This window comes from Heloderma suspectum, chromosome 4 (genome assembly GCF_057233095.1).
Source record: "Heloderma suspectum isolate Gila_16-S chromosome 4, 16-S_ref, whole genome shotgun sequence".
Lineage (NCBI taxonomy): Eukaryota > Metazoa > Chordata > Lepidosauria > Squamata > Helodermatidae > Heloderma > Heloderma suspectum.
The window spans coordinates 210,239,825-210,253,563 of NC_139461.1; the positions used below are offsets into that span (position 1 = coordinate 210,239,825).

The 13,739-nt window shown below is 38.7% G+C and overlaps 1 protein-coding gene across 20 annotated transcripts in view; it reads left to right on the forward strand.

The window, feature by feature from the left end:
- FUBP1 (far upstream element binding protein 1) overlaps positions 1–13,739 on the forward strand; it is a 40,410-nt gene that overhangs the window by 25,154 nt on the left and 1,517 nt on the right. For 2 of the 20 annotated variants that reach the window (XR_014790496.1, XR_014790500.1), the window contains 9 exons: positions 1,652–1,812; positions 2,566–2,717; positions 3,732–3,811; positions 4,711–4,836; positions 6,152–6,226; positions 10,216–10,275; positions 10,361–10,506; positions 11,960–12,057; positions 12,882–12,927. Coding sequence is in view for 9 of the 20 variants with exons in the window: in XM_084852132.1 (XP_084708258.1) it covers positions 1,652–1,812; positions 2,566–2,717; positions 3,732–3,811; positions 4,711–4,836; positions 6,152–6,226; positions 10,216–10,275; positions 10,361–10,506; positions 12,882–12,989 (908 nt within the window). In the remaining 11 variants the exon portion in view is untranslated. Of the gene's footprint in view, positions 1–1,651; positions 1,813–2,565; positions 2,718–3,731; positions 3,812–4,710; positions 4,837–6,151; positions 6,227–10,215; positions 10,276–10,360; positions 10,507–10,873; positions 13,084–13,739 lie in introns of those variants that run through there. The other 18 variants (XR_014790498.1, XR_014790503.1, XR_014790497.1 and 15 more) reach the window with 10 other exon arrangements.

The following is a 13,739-nucleotide window of genomic DNA, read 5'->3' on the forward strand; positions in this document are numbered from 1 at the left end:
AACAACCTCCAGCTCATTACAGACCACTATATTGAGGGCATTCTGAATATGGCAGACTGGCTCAGCCATTGAGCTATTGAACCAAGCAAATAGCATCTGGACTTGACTATCTTCACAGTGATCTGGAAGCACTTTGGATCTTCCTCTCTCGATTTGTTTGCTTCACTCACTGCAGGGGACAAACATTCTTGTCAAGTTACCAAACAGAAGGCGAAGAAGCTATAGACATGCTAATATCAACCTGGCTTCACGGACTGATGTCACCCTTTCCTTCCACTCTTCTGATCTCCAGGTTTCTGTGCAAGATTCATTCAGAGAACACCTCAGTGATCCTAATAGGTTCTTACTGTCACAGGTGACTCTGATTCTAGCAAACACCACACTGACATGTCTTTGGTTTTAACAGTCAAACACAACCTACTTGCCAAGAGTAGTAAGTCACCCATATCCTGCTTAGCCACCTGAAAAGTGAGAGGCAATCTTTCCTGAATGTGGGCTCTCCAGTAGAAGTTGGCAACTTTCTTCCGACCTCCAGATGGAAGTCCACGAATAGAATTTACCAAACCTCTTGGAAATATTTGTTTAGATGGTGTAGAAAGAAGGGACTGCACCTCAGAAAGTCAGGCATCCACAAACTCTTAGACTTCTGAAAGCAGAACTGAAGCTAACATCTTCATGAGTCTTAACATCTTAAAGCACCAGGGTTCTTCCCTTACCTCTGTACTCTCCAAACCAGGCTCCAGACTGCTCGGATCTTATCTCCCTTCAAATCAATTTCTCTCTTCCTTCTATCCATCAAGGTAGCCTTTCTGATTGCCATCATATTAGCCAGGTGAGTATCAGAATGTAATGCTCGGTCAATTAACAAAACCTTTGCATCTTCTTCAAAGCTAGGTTGGTACTCAAAATACCATTCTAAAGGTGAACTCCATTTTTCACAGATGTCAAGTACTAATCCTTGCCTCCTGCCTCATATCCAGCCACCATTTGGAACACTCACAGCGCAAGCTAGATGTCTGGATGACCTTTAAAATCTACATTCAGTAAAAACCTGAGGTGGCCTTTGATCTTTCCTCTTCTAGCTCAGCCACTTTACCAATCCAGGATGCTACATCCCATTGTTGGGTGCCTCCTGTGCCAAACAGAAGAACAGAAAACATTTGTACTTGCTATGAAGGTTCCTTCTTGTTTGGCACATGGAGGCATCCAACTCCACACCCCAAAGCACAGGCAGCTACCTTCAGCAATGTAGCTATGTATACTCAGGTAGGAGGGTGTGTGTGTGTGTGTGTGTGTGTGTGTGTATGTCTTTACACGTATCTGGGCCTCTTCATATTTTCTTTAAATTTGTTAGAGCCTGCTTTGTTCAGCTACGAACTGGGCCGTGAAACGGAACTGAGGTTTAGAGCCAATAAAGCATGATTAAATGAAGAAGGTGCCACCACAAATCCAAATACAGTACAAAGTGCTGCATTTGATTTAAGTTGCTGCAGAAAGTTTATTGTAACAGTATCGGAGAGGTCCGAATCTGTTCTAAGCTGTGATTAAAAGATTACTTTTCTTCTGGACTTCTGTAACAAATGCACTCCGTTTCTTTAAGAACTTCTGTAGAGTTCAGTGTGATTGTTTTTACTTATTTTTTAAATTTCAGGTGGTGAAACTATCAAGAGCATTAGCCAACAATCTGGTGCTAGAATAGAACTTCAAAGGAATCCTCCACCAAATGCAGATCCCAACATGAAATTGTTTACTATTCGGGGGACACCACAGCAGATTGATTATGCTCGGCAGCTCATAGAAGAAAAGATTGGGGTGAGTGTTCTGGAAAACCACCTTTATTTAATTGCTGTGTTAGGTGTGGCAAAAGCACCTGCTGTAGTAGTTGGGTGGGAAGGAAGTAGGGGAAAACCTGTATTTGTGTGTTGACTTTTGTGCAGAATATTTTTCCTTATGACGTTAGTCTTTGGCAGCCTTGAACATAAGTACAAAAATATACTTGCCAACCTAGGTGCATGCCCTTGTGTTTCATGGGGCAGTTTGAGTGGCATGTATGGCAAGGAGTTTTCCCTCAAGGGAGTTGCTGTTTGTCATGGGCAAATGAACTACTGGCTGAGTTGAAGGCTAGACTATAAACTGTTAGCAGTGAACAAATTCATACTCTTAAGTTAGGATACTCTTAGTGCATTGATTACAGTGAGAAACTACATGAGAATCTCATGGTGTGAGTTGCGGAAAAATTAAAGTGGCTGCAGAATCTTTCTGTAGAAATAGGGCAATATTCAATGTTGCATGAATGGATTTTCACTCATACAGTGCCCCTTCCTCTCCCTTTATCCCTCCAAATCTGCTCTGAAGAGTCCTGCAGGGTAGACGGGGAATTCATTCTCCCAGTGGTGTCTATGCTGCTGACAGACAGACACAGTTGGATACAATCTGTATGTCTCTAAGGGTGCTAGAATGTCTTCCCTGAAGGAAGAGTTAGAGAATAGAAATTTTAGCTGAAAATATGAACAACTTTGCTCTTCCAATTAATGGGAGACAACTTGCATTTTATCTTTTTTACAGGGGCCAGTGAATCCTTTAGGTCCACCTGTGCCGCATGGACCTCATGGTGTTGTTCCTGGACCACATGGTCCTCCTGGGCCACCTCCTGGGGCTCCAATGGGACCTTATAATCCAGCTCCTTATACACCTGGCCCTCCTGGTCCTGCACCTCAGTAAGTAACTCACCCTCGCAAATAAGTTTGCAAAAGTTACTAATCTCCCCCCTGCCCCACAAATAGTAGCTTGCATAGCGATCAACATGTATGAATTTAAAAGTGGGGTGGGGTTCTCTTGTCAAACCTTGAACAGTAGATTAAAAATTGTGTTTTCTGGGGTTACAAAACTAAGAAGAAAAAGAAAACCCAATGGGAAGAAGTTTGGACCTTCTTTTAATTTCATTATAACTTCAGAGGAGCACAGAGAAATAGGGGAATCATGGTCACAGATCCTTTCACTGCTGGTTCTCTTTTGCAGATTCTAACTGACAACTTAAAAAAAAAAATTCTCACCCCACCCCAGGTAATTTCACCAGGGTTTTGCTAGAACTCAGGCTGGAACTTGTTTTTATTGCCAGAGGTGAGCCCAAGGTTTCTGAGCATTAGTAAAGTGATGCTTTCATTCACCAAGTAACCATAAACAGTCTTGAGAAAGCCATAGCTATAATCCTTACATATGTGGTTTCCAGGCAGTTTTGCCTTAATGCCTTTGCTGTAGAAGCTACAGCTGCCAAGAGCTAATTAGAGTTCACTTCAGAGCTTTTTGTATGGTTTCACTGGACAAGGGAAAGGTAGATAAGAGTTCCTGACAAAAACCACACTCTCAGAACAGTCATAAGCAAGTTGATTCCTCAAAGCCATGATAGTAGTTTTATTGGGTCTGTATAGTAAGGATAGCACTGAACTGAGCATGTCCACTGGGCTTCTTACAAAATCGTTCTTAAAGGCATTCAGTCCTCCTGGGGAATATGCTGCAGATCCATGGATCTGAGTCAGAATAGGAGGAGGCATTGTAAACCATCTAAGACCAATCCCCTGCTCGGTGCAAGGAATCAAAGCTAGAGACTCTGCTGGAGTAATATCTAGTCACCAATGACAACCAGGAGATGTATTAATAAAAAGCTTAAAGCAACTGCAGCTAATTTCCATTTTTATTTAATGATCTAATTGCATGTGACACTTGCATTCTAGTGGGCCTCCAGCACCATATGCTCCACAAGGATGGGGTAATGCTTATCCACACTGGCAGCCACCAAATCCTCCAGATCCTGGTAAGAAGAAACAGTTCTTTGAAAACATTATTTGGGCTATACAGTATGTCTGTATGTGTATTCTTCTTCAACATTCTTTCTAGCTGAAATGGCGTTAGGCTGCAGTGTGCTACAGGTTAGAAAGAGAGAACAAAGTTATCTAAGCATTTGATACCAAGGTGGTCACATTTTGTCATTACGGTTTATTGAAAATAATGGGATTTACTTCTGTGTAAACATGTATAAGATTGCACGGTAAGTCTGTTCTTTTATCTAATAGCCTGCTTTTTAAGTCAAACTACATAGATTAGTTAGATGCCAATTAACATCATATGGAAGCACCGGTTCTTTAGTAAATATACTGCAGCTGATGTTGGGTACAGATACTGTGAAAAATCTGGTGGCTAGTGTCAGTGGGTGTGTTTTTATCAAGAGTGCTGTCAGATGACATAAAACATGCCCAGATTAAATATTTATGCATAAACATGTAGAAAGAATTTAAAGCAATGTTTTAGATGGGGAAAAATCTGTAGCAAGGGTATGAGGCACCTGATCTCTATGGCCTATGTGAGTTAGTACACTATGCATGTATATTGATGGTGGTAACTTGTTGTAGAAAAAGACAGAAGCATTAGCTTCGCTTGCCTTAGTTCAGTTGTAACGTGGTGCTTTTAGGTGAATTTAGAGCAACTAAGCACACAGCAGAGAAAATGTCTGTGCAGTTGTCATATATAGGCTATGCACATGTGATTGGCATGGCTGTTCCTATGTTGAATCACTTTCTCTGTAGAAAATGGATTATTGTAGCATCCCACAGTAGAATTAATATGCTGAGAGGTGTAGAGTCATGTTGAAGAGAAAAGAAGCAACTGTAGCTTACCAAAGATATGTTGAACTGATAGTAACGTTCAATTTCCTAGGTAAGCCAACAGATCCTAATTCAGCAGCATGGGCAGCTTATTATGCTCACTACTATCAGCAGCAAGCACAGCCGCCACCTGCAGCTCCACCTAGTGCACCACCAGCCACTCAGACCAATGGACAAGGTACCAAACTGATTTATATAATAGAAAATGGTTTCTTTTTAAGAGCTATGATAGACTGCTTGGGGTGTCTTCTTTGCAGCTATCGCTCATTCATAGGAATGTAGCTTATACTATAATATCGTTACATAGCAAAATCAAATTTACAGTACTGTACACAGTGGACACAAACTTTTTTTCCAAATAAAAAAAAATATAGCTATAGATTTTGACCAATTTAAATATTTGAAACCTTTGGTAAATGGCATTGTATACACATTGGCTTGGATTCTAAAATGCATTAACTTAAGTTCACAGAAGGGAAGTTTCCTGTTTGCCTGCCTGCATGTGCCACGGGCACATGGATATACAGAAAGCCTCTCCGGAAAGTCAGTGGGCCCTCCTGGGCAATATGGTATGGGGCGCAGGGGATGGGGGGAATTGCCTAATAGCAGGCAGAGGTCTACCAAGTCTTGGGGAATTCCCTGCTCCCTCAGCAATCCCTATCCCACATTGTTCAGGCGGGGCCCCTGATTCTCTAGAGAGGCTATTTGAGGAGCTCAAGTGGCTGCAGGGAGGAAAGAGGTGATAGAAAACTTTTCTTCTGTTAATTTCCTTAATATCCAAGCCATTCTATTAATCACATCTATCAGTAGCTGCTGATACTAAGAGTAGAACAAAATATTAGCCTTTTAACGTGTAGCATATGTGTGTAACATGCAATGCAGGTGCATATGTGCAAGAATATGTAGCCACCACAAAGGGTTTTGGTGCAGCCACCAAAACAGACTTGGGAAGCAGTAATCTAGCAAGCATGTAGGTGAATAAAAAGCACCCTTGTAGGAACCCTTGCCCAGTCCTACACAAATCAACAGTAGGAAATTTTTATGTTGAGTTGTGTGGAGAAAGGGGGTGGATAGTCATTGGATGTGAGGCACACCTGCAGCTATCATGCATATTCTATGCCTGAACCTATGGCTGAAGATAAAGACCAGCTATAGAACTACAGATTTAAAGCCCTTGAAAAATGTGTGCACTGGATTTGACACCAACTGGGTGTGTAAAGTTGCGTATTTATGCATTTAAATTTTGGCTTTTCAGTGAACTAAAGCTTTCCTCACCAAGGTTTTTAGTTATGTGATTAAAAATAGTCCTTATTGTTTCTCTATTTTATTTTTCATAATGTTTTATAAAATATTTTGCAGTTGACTTTTTGGATTTCGGCTGATTGAACCTTGCATAATGTGTGTGAATTCGAAATGTGGAGCTTTGTGTCTGTATGTGTATGTATGTGCACACAAACCCATTTTGTTTTTCTTTTGACTTCCTGTTCAATTAGGAGATCAACCAAATCCAGCACCAGCAGGGCAGGTAGATTACACCAAGGCATGGGAAGAGTACTATAAAAAAATGGGTACGTTTTACATTTTTTCTTGATCTAAAAAATGTGTTTATGTTTTACTTCTAAGAAGTTTTACTGTATCAAATGCATTTCTAAAACAAAAAAATAATAAAATCACTCAATAGGTATTCCTAAGCTTTATATTGTAAGCACCATTTTTAATCTGTTGCCTGTGGGAATTAAGAATTGGATATGCATTTCATGAATACCTCTGTTCAGTTGGGAAATCTATATTCCACAACCTTATGTTTGCAGTCAGCATCTTGTAACAGGAAAAGTTGGTACTCTGGGAGTTGTGTTGCAAGCATAGCTATTTTATATGGAGAGCAGAATAGACTGTGTGGTAACCTGCATAGTTACATCTTGAGGAGAACCCCTGCTTAATCCTACCTTGTGGAAACGTCAGTGCTTGACAGCAACTACCATTACAGTAATCCCGACCATCATCTCTGATCGAAGGGCATTCCAGGCAACCGTACCCTTCCAACTAAGGGATGTGGCAAAGTCTGCTTTGATTAATAGGCTCAGTTCTCACAAATGCAGTTCCTGTATTTCCAATTTGTCATGCCAGAGATGGGTTAAGAGGGGACCCCTGTCTCCCCAAATACAACGCTCACTTTTTCAAGACACACCATGATTGGGTGTTCTTCGGTCAGGAAAGAGGAGGTGGGCTATATGTAGCATGCGGAATTGTGCAAGGATGGGACAGGAGCAACAAAAATGGGATGGGGAAGAGCTGTTGACCAGTTGAAGTTTCATGGACCAGTAACTGATCTTGTAGAACAATCCTAAAGCGATTGTTTCCTTGAGGGTAATTCAGAAATCTACATTCTACATCCAACCCCATGTATTTCGGACATACATGGGTATTCCCAGGAAGAAATAGTATATGCAGTCCTGACAGTGATCCTAAATTTTAGAAGCAGACCAGCCCTGTTTCAGTATTTGTGCTTTTGAGCGCGTTGTGGAATGGAAACTATACACGAAACATTACTCCTAGAATCATTCCATTGTATATCAGAGAGGGGAAAATAGGGACAGCATTCATGAATACGCTGTCCTTATTTTGGTACAAGCGTGCCTTCCATTAAATTATAGGATTGAGTCTTGGTTGTGAGAGAAGATGGTAAAAAATGGGAAATGCATATATTAATAGAGAGATATCAAGGAATGCTTACTTGAGCATTTGTGGATATAATAACCTTATTAGCAGATGAAGACAGACATTTTCTTGAATTTAGAATTACTTCAACAGCTTCACATATATGAATCACAAGTTCAAGTGCAGCAGTTCCACTTGTTCTTTCTGTTGAGGAAATATCCACTAAGGCCCAGGTACTGCCTTCTAAACATTTGCATCTCATTACACAAGTTAGATGAACATATACCATAGGTCTAATTTGCAGTTGGCCATCATAATACCCTTATGTTATTTTCTACTACTTGTGCTGCTGTGATATTGAACCCTGTTAGAGACAAAACACATGCATTTGGATCCAAAGATCCTGCTGAGCACGTGGAAAGTACTTCGCTTGAAGCAGCCAGCTTGCTCATGTACTCTTGCTGTAGGGATTGGAAGGCACTGCAGAGTGGCTTTTGACAGAAGTGGGTGGGGAAATCACACACACACACACACACACACACACCCTGTGGACAAGCAGACGTTCCTTCCACGGATGTGTTGGTATCTTTGGTTCCATGGCCAAAATGTGGATGCCCAGAGCTTTTTTTAAATGATGCAAGACATTTCAAGTGCAAAATTACTTTAGTTGCACCATTTCATGAAATGTATATACGCTGCACTCCTGATTTTGACGACCCATGTCTTCACAGATGCGAGCCCCTAATGCCAGTGGCATATTTAAAACTTATGTAGAATAGGTAGTATTCAACTATTAACCTCAACTTATGTAGTTGAGGTTAATAGTTGGCATAATTCAGATTTAGGTACAATAAAAGCTTGTGGCTATAGTAGGAAATGAGAAGCTATACCAGCCTTCCCCAGTCTGGTGCTGTTGAAATAGTTCAGACTTCAACTCCCATCAGCCCCACCCAGCATAGACAATGGTCAAGAATGCTGGGAGTTGTAGTCCAAAACATCTGGAGGGCACTAGCTTGGGGAAGGCTAAGCTATACGTACTGGCAAATATCACTTTAATATTTGTATCCTGCCCTTTCTCCAAGGAGCTCAGTATTTGGTAAAAGGCTCCCAAACGTTCTCTTATCTGAGCCCCCTTAATACAGCCCTGTATTTAACAATTTGCCTGGTAGCCACAGGCAACAAGGAATTCCATGTAGGCGAGTGAACAGGCTGGCAAAGGAGAGTTGTCTTCCCCTCATGGCCAGCATGAAAATATATACAACTAGCCTCTTAGAAGGCTAGTAAAAAGAAATTTGCAAGCTAGTAACTTTTGTGGACTTACTTACATTGCTGCCTTAATAGTTTCAGAGATGGAATTCTCAGCAGGCTATTTGAGTTCACTTTCTGGTCTGATGTTAAGCACTTCCAGACAAGACTGCTGTAATAGCAGGATAGTTTCTTGTCCACAGCCATTTGTATCATTACAGCTGTCGTCATAATTCGAATTTGTCTAATTGCAAAGCAAGAATTCCATTTGTATGTATGTACCAAGTAAAAGACCTCTGTTCAAATTGAATGGGGGGACGACTCATAGTCTTACAGTGTGACTTGTGGGTGCTAAACACGTTGCCTACCATTCCAGTTTTTATGAGTTCATATACCCATTTATGCATAACATGAAGAGTCAGTAGTAGGTGGAGCTTGGGCCATAAATTGGTGATGCCGGATTCAAACCAAGGCTTGTAGGTGAAGCTCTGCTCACTATCTCACAGCCTAACCTGCTTTACAGGATTTGTTATTAGTATGAAAGGATAACTCCATGAATCCCAAGCTTCTTGGAGGAAAGGCAGGAAATAAATGTATTTCGAAATTCCTTTGATTTCTTTTGCCACTAGTTGCATACAAAATTTGGTAATGAGAACTGAGCTTTCATACCTTACTAAATTTAAATGTTTGGGAAAAATTAAGGACAGGTTTTAAGGACATATGTGATCATTTGTTTTAGTTTTTACTGTGACAATTTATTGTCTTAAGTATTTTGTGGGTTATTTAAACATTACTGACCCATTTGTACCTTGTGATACAAGTGATACTGCTTTCTCCTTTTAACATTATGTAAGACCATAACAATGATATTGCTTCATTTCAATGTGCATAAGCTAGTTTAAAAAAAATAATTTAAAACATACAAAATTAATCAGTGAGTCAAATCAGTGGTGAGTTAATTTAAAGGGCCCATGTAGTCACTATGAAGTGACAGTATTTGATTATTCCTCTTCCCCTTTGCGTGCTGCTGTATGCTGCTCTTAATACATCAATCCTTGAAAAAGGGAGATAAACATGAAGATTGCATTAAACAATATTTGACAGGAAAAGCATGTTTAATTTTTGAAGTCTTGTTGGGAGAGGTGTTCCTGCAAAAATTTCCCCAGTATTGCATAATTCAGGGCTGGCTCCTCCATCAGTGAGAAAATGGTCATGAATCTTATGCACACTTGCCCACTATGTAGAATATCATGTGTGATTGGCATACATACACACAGAGTACCACTCTCCCAAAGGAGGGGAGGATTTGATTACGTCAGATAGTTTGTGTTTATGGAGATCTAGATATTATGGACTGGGGCATTTGCAGGCTATAGGTTTGTTCCCACACTTTTCCACAGGCTTAACACTTGAGGGGTGGGTCTGTGGGAGCCACCCTACAACTTCAGGCATATGATGCCAAGCAGTAAATCTTGGTTTTATTTAAACAATTTATACAAGAACTTATTGCACAAACTTGAAATTTAATATAGTCTTTCTCTTTTATTTGCACTAAACTTCAAATAAAACAACAAAGAACTCTTCCACTGTATTCTTGTCTGTAATTTTGGTGTACCTGGGAGTTGTTTACATTAAAATGTGGGGGGTTTTTCAGGTCAACAAGGGCAGCCACAAGATTATTCAAAGGCTTGGGAGGAATATTACAAGAAGCAAGGTAATGTTTGTTAGAAATGAGATTATTTTGAGCTTCTTTTGTCCCTTTGATGGCACCAGAGTTGTGTAATCTATATTTGTTCTAGGTCAGGCAGTTCCAGCTCCTGCCGGAGCCCCACCAGCAGGTCAGCCAGATTATAGTGCCGCGTGGGCTGAATACTATAGACAGCAGGCAGCCTATTATGCCCAGACAAGTCCACAAGGAATGCCACAACATCCTCCAGCACCACAGGTATAACAATCTTGAATTATTTAGCTGGTATTTCAGATTTCTTTCTTAATTTGTGGGGGTGTTTTTTGCTTTTTTGCATGTCTCCCACTTTGATACCTTTCTGGAGTATGCATTATTTTTCCTGGCAAAGGGTAATTAGTAAATGAATCCATGCTCTGTTAACTGGAGTTCTGTGTCTTTCTTTGCATACATTCAGTGTTTTTGATCTAAAAATTTCTCCTCCCAGGGTTTTTGAAAGCCATGCAGGAAGCCACCACCATTACATTAACCAATTTTTCTTTCTTAAAGGCTTCACTCCTGAGTTAGCACAATTTAAAAAATATTTTCTTTAACTTTTTGTGTATCTCTTATGTATTTCTTCGCACAGGGCCAATAATAAGAAGTGGACAATACAGTATTTGCTTCATTATGTGGGGGAAAAAACCTTTGTTAAATGTATGGATGCAGACGCCTTGATGAAGATCATAATTTTGTTTGGTTTAAAAATAGTGTTTTTGAAAATGTACAAAATATCTATCACTACTGATAGGAGGTAATATTTCTGTGTAGAAATGGAAATTGGTTTGTTTTTAGTACATTAGTGTAGATGTACACATTCCAGCAAATGTATTTGCAACTATTATGTGGTCAATGCTTTGTGATATAAATGTACTTTTTCAATGTATACTTGATCACTTTTAAATGCCTGTTTTGTGCTTTACAATAAATAATATGAAACCTCCTGTGTCGGTAAGTTGGATATGTGGATACTTGGAAAATTCAAGGATTTGTTAGTAATACTATATACATGTACACAAGTAAGGTTTTTTTTTCCCTTGGAAGTTTGGGCTTGACATTGGTATTCTCCCCTTGCAGAATAGTTATAGAAGGATCTCTTTCGTGCTTGTATTTTGCTGTTTAGCATCTTGGTATCTTCCTCTTTCTACTTAATTAAAAATTGCATGTATGTGAAGGTGTTTCTTGACATACTTCTACTGCATTAACAGTTGAAATTTCTTTTTTTATTATTCATGACCACTGTCTCAGACCCATATAGCTGTATAGTTAATATTTGTGTTTATACATGATTTAATTCTTCAGTATATTTTTCAGGCATGTTATTATAATCAGTTACTGGAGAAGGCAAAATGTGCTAAGCAATGAGTTTGCAGCACTTTGCTTCAGAATTCAGTGTAGTAAGGATACTATGCTTTTTAGTTACCAAAACTGCATTTGTCTTAGAAACATGTTTTTGGAGTCTGAGCGTGCCTAAAAGAAAAACATCTTGCAGATGAGGTCTGTTTTTAAAATGCTGAAGACTAGTCATTAAGTTATATTTTGAAAAGTCTCCGTAATTTTTTTTACTTTTAATAATTCATACTGAAAACTGATATTCTGATAAAATCCACTGTTTGCTTTTTTGCATATATTAGATTACATGCAATACAGTCTGTCTTGCCATTGTCTGTTGAAGTGCAGGTTTGATCCAGCCAGTATAGAACTAGCTCTGTAGGGGTGAGGAGGACTGTGCTGTGTATCATCCTTGATTGTTCCTTCAAGGAGCATTGCACTGTAAGTACATCAGAATGACAAAATGATGAACTGCAACAGTATCTTTTTGTCAGTGTTCCACATAATGCAAATGCCATACCTGTGTGAATATTATGTTGGAATAAAATACAGTGCTAATATCTTAGAAAATCATAATTGCTTCTTAATTCAGAAACCTAGGTATGCATAAATGTGTGTGTGTGTATGAGCTTTATGGGTAAGTATTCTTGAGACATTTAGCTTTAGCTAAAGAAATTTGTCATTTACCCAAGTAACATTGTTCATTAGGGGTTCAGAAATGAGATATATTCAGGTATAAATTTGTGCATTGTTAACATTTAAAATGCTTGTCAGGAGGAAGTTGTTTTGTCTTCAGTTGTCTGCATATATTTGGTGATATAGGTATATGTTAATTTTATAAACGTTATTAGCCTTATCTTTGGAAAACCATTTTGTTGTTTCGGAGTATACGCGTAGGGTGGCTGCAAGAGAAGAACAAAATGAGGTCTAAATGAAGTAGTTTTACTGCACAGATAATTAGAAATGCATTTTGTTGTACTGTAGAATCAGGGAATTATTTTTATCCCAATTTAGGTTAGGATTTAAATTTTGAAAAGACTACTAGGAAGTTATTAAATATATGTAGAGTAGGCTATGAAGTCTCTAGATCAAAATTTTGCATGATTAGTCTGAAGTTTATTGGAGAATGGTGTAGTTACTAACTAAACAGAACAAAAATTCACCAGATTCTTTATCATTCACCAAATGGAGGCTGTTGATTTTGATTCATTTAAAGTATAAAATCTTTATTAATTGCAAACAGTGCAATTATTTATACTTCACAGTGCCTTCCCAGACCTTCCACCTTAGGTTCTGCTGCAAAAAGCACAGGTAAGCACAACCTAAGGAAGTGTATAAATACATATTTCAGTATATTAATGTTGTCCCTGTGAGATTTTTTTTGTGCTTGTGTATTCAAAAGCAATCTGCCAATATCTTTCCCCAAATGTATTCTTGCTATTCATGGTTTCATTCCAATGGAAAGTCTGAAACAATTATTTACATTTCTGGGTAAATGTGTATCTTTATTTTTAAAAGATAAGTGGATTGCTGCAATAATTTTTGAGTAAGTCACTTTTACTATTTTTCCCTCAATAGCTGAGTTGTTACAAATGAATATAAAATATTTTTTTCAAGATACAGGAAATATTGGTCAGAACTTCAACAGCCTTCACAAATGCTTTTATAATGTTAAAGGATGTTATACCCAATACTACTTATTCAAGCATACTGTGTGTTTATCTCAATCCCAAAACGAGTCTAAGTTATACACCATAAGACAAAAATTAATCTAGCTTGCTTATTTCATATGGAAGGAAGTTTTGAGCTTGAATTTTGCAGAATAGTTTTAGAGAGCATGTGTGCCAGTGAAATGTTAACAGTTTGGCAAATCTTTCTTTTTTATAGCAGTGTCCTTCCTACCTTGCTATTTCAGCTGAATTGCTGTGTATTTTTGCCAGTTTAAATGTTTTGTATATGGCTTATCTAGATAGCTTAACTGATAGAATTTTTCAGTTTAAATAGACAATACTAAGGCAGTACCATCAGTTTTTTGTTTGTCACTTAATATAATGTTTTGATTTTATCAAAAGTCCTGCTTTTCTCTGCATAAAAGAAAAATATTCAAAAACCCTGCCTTGATT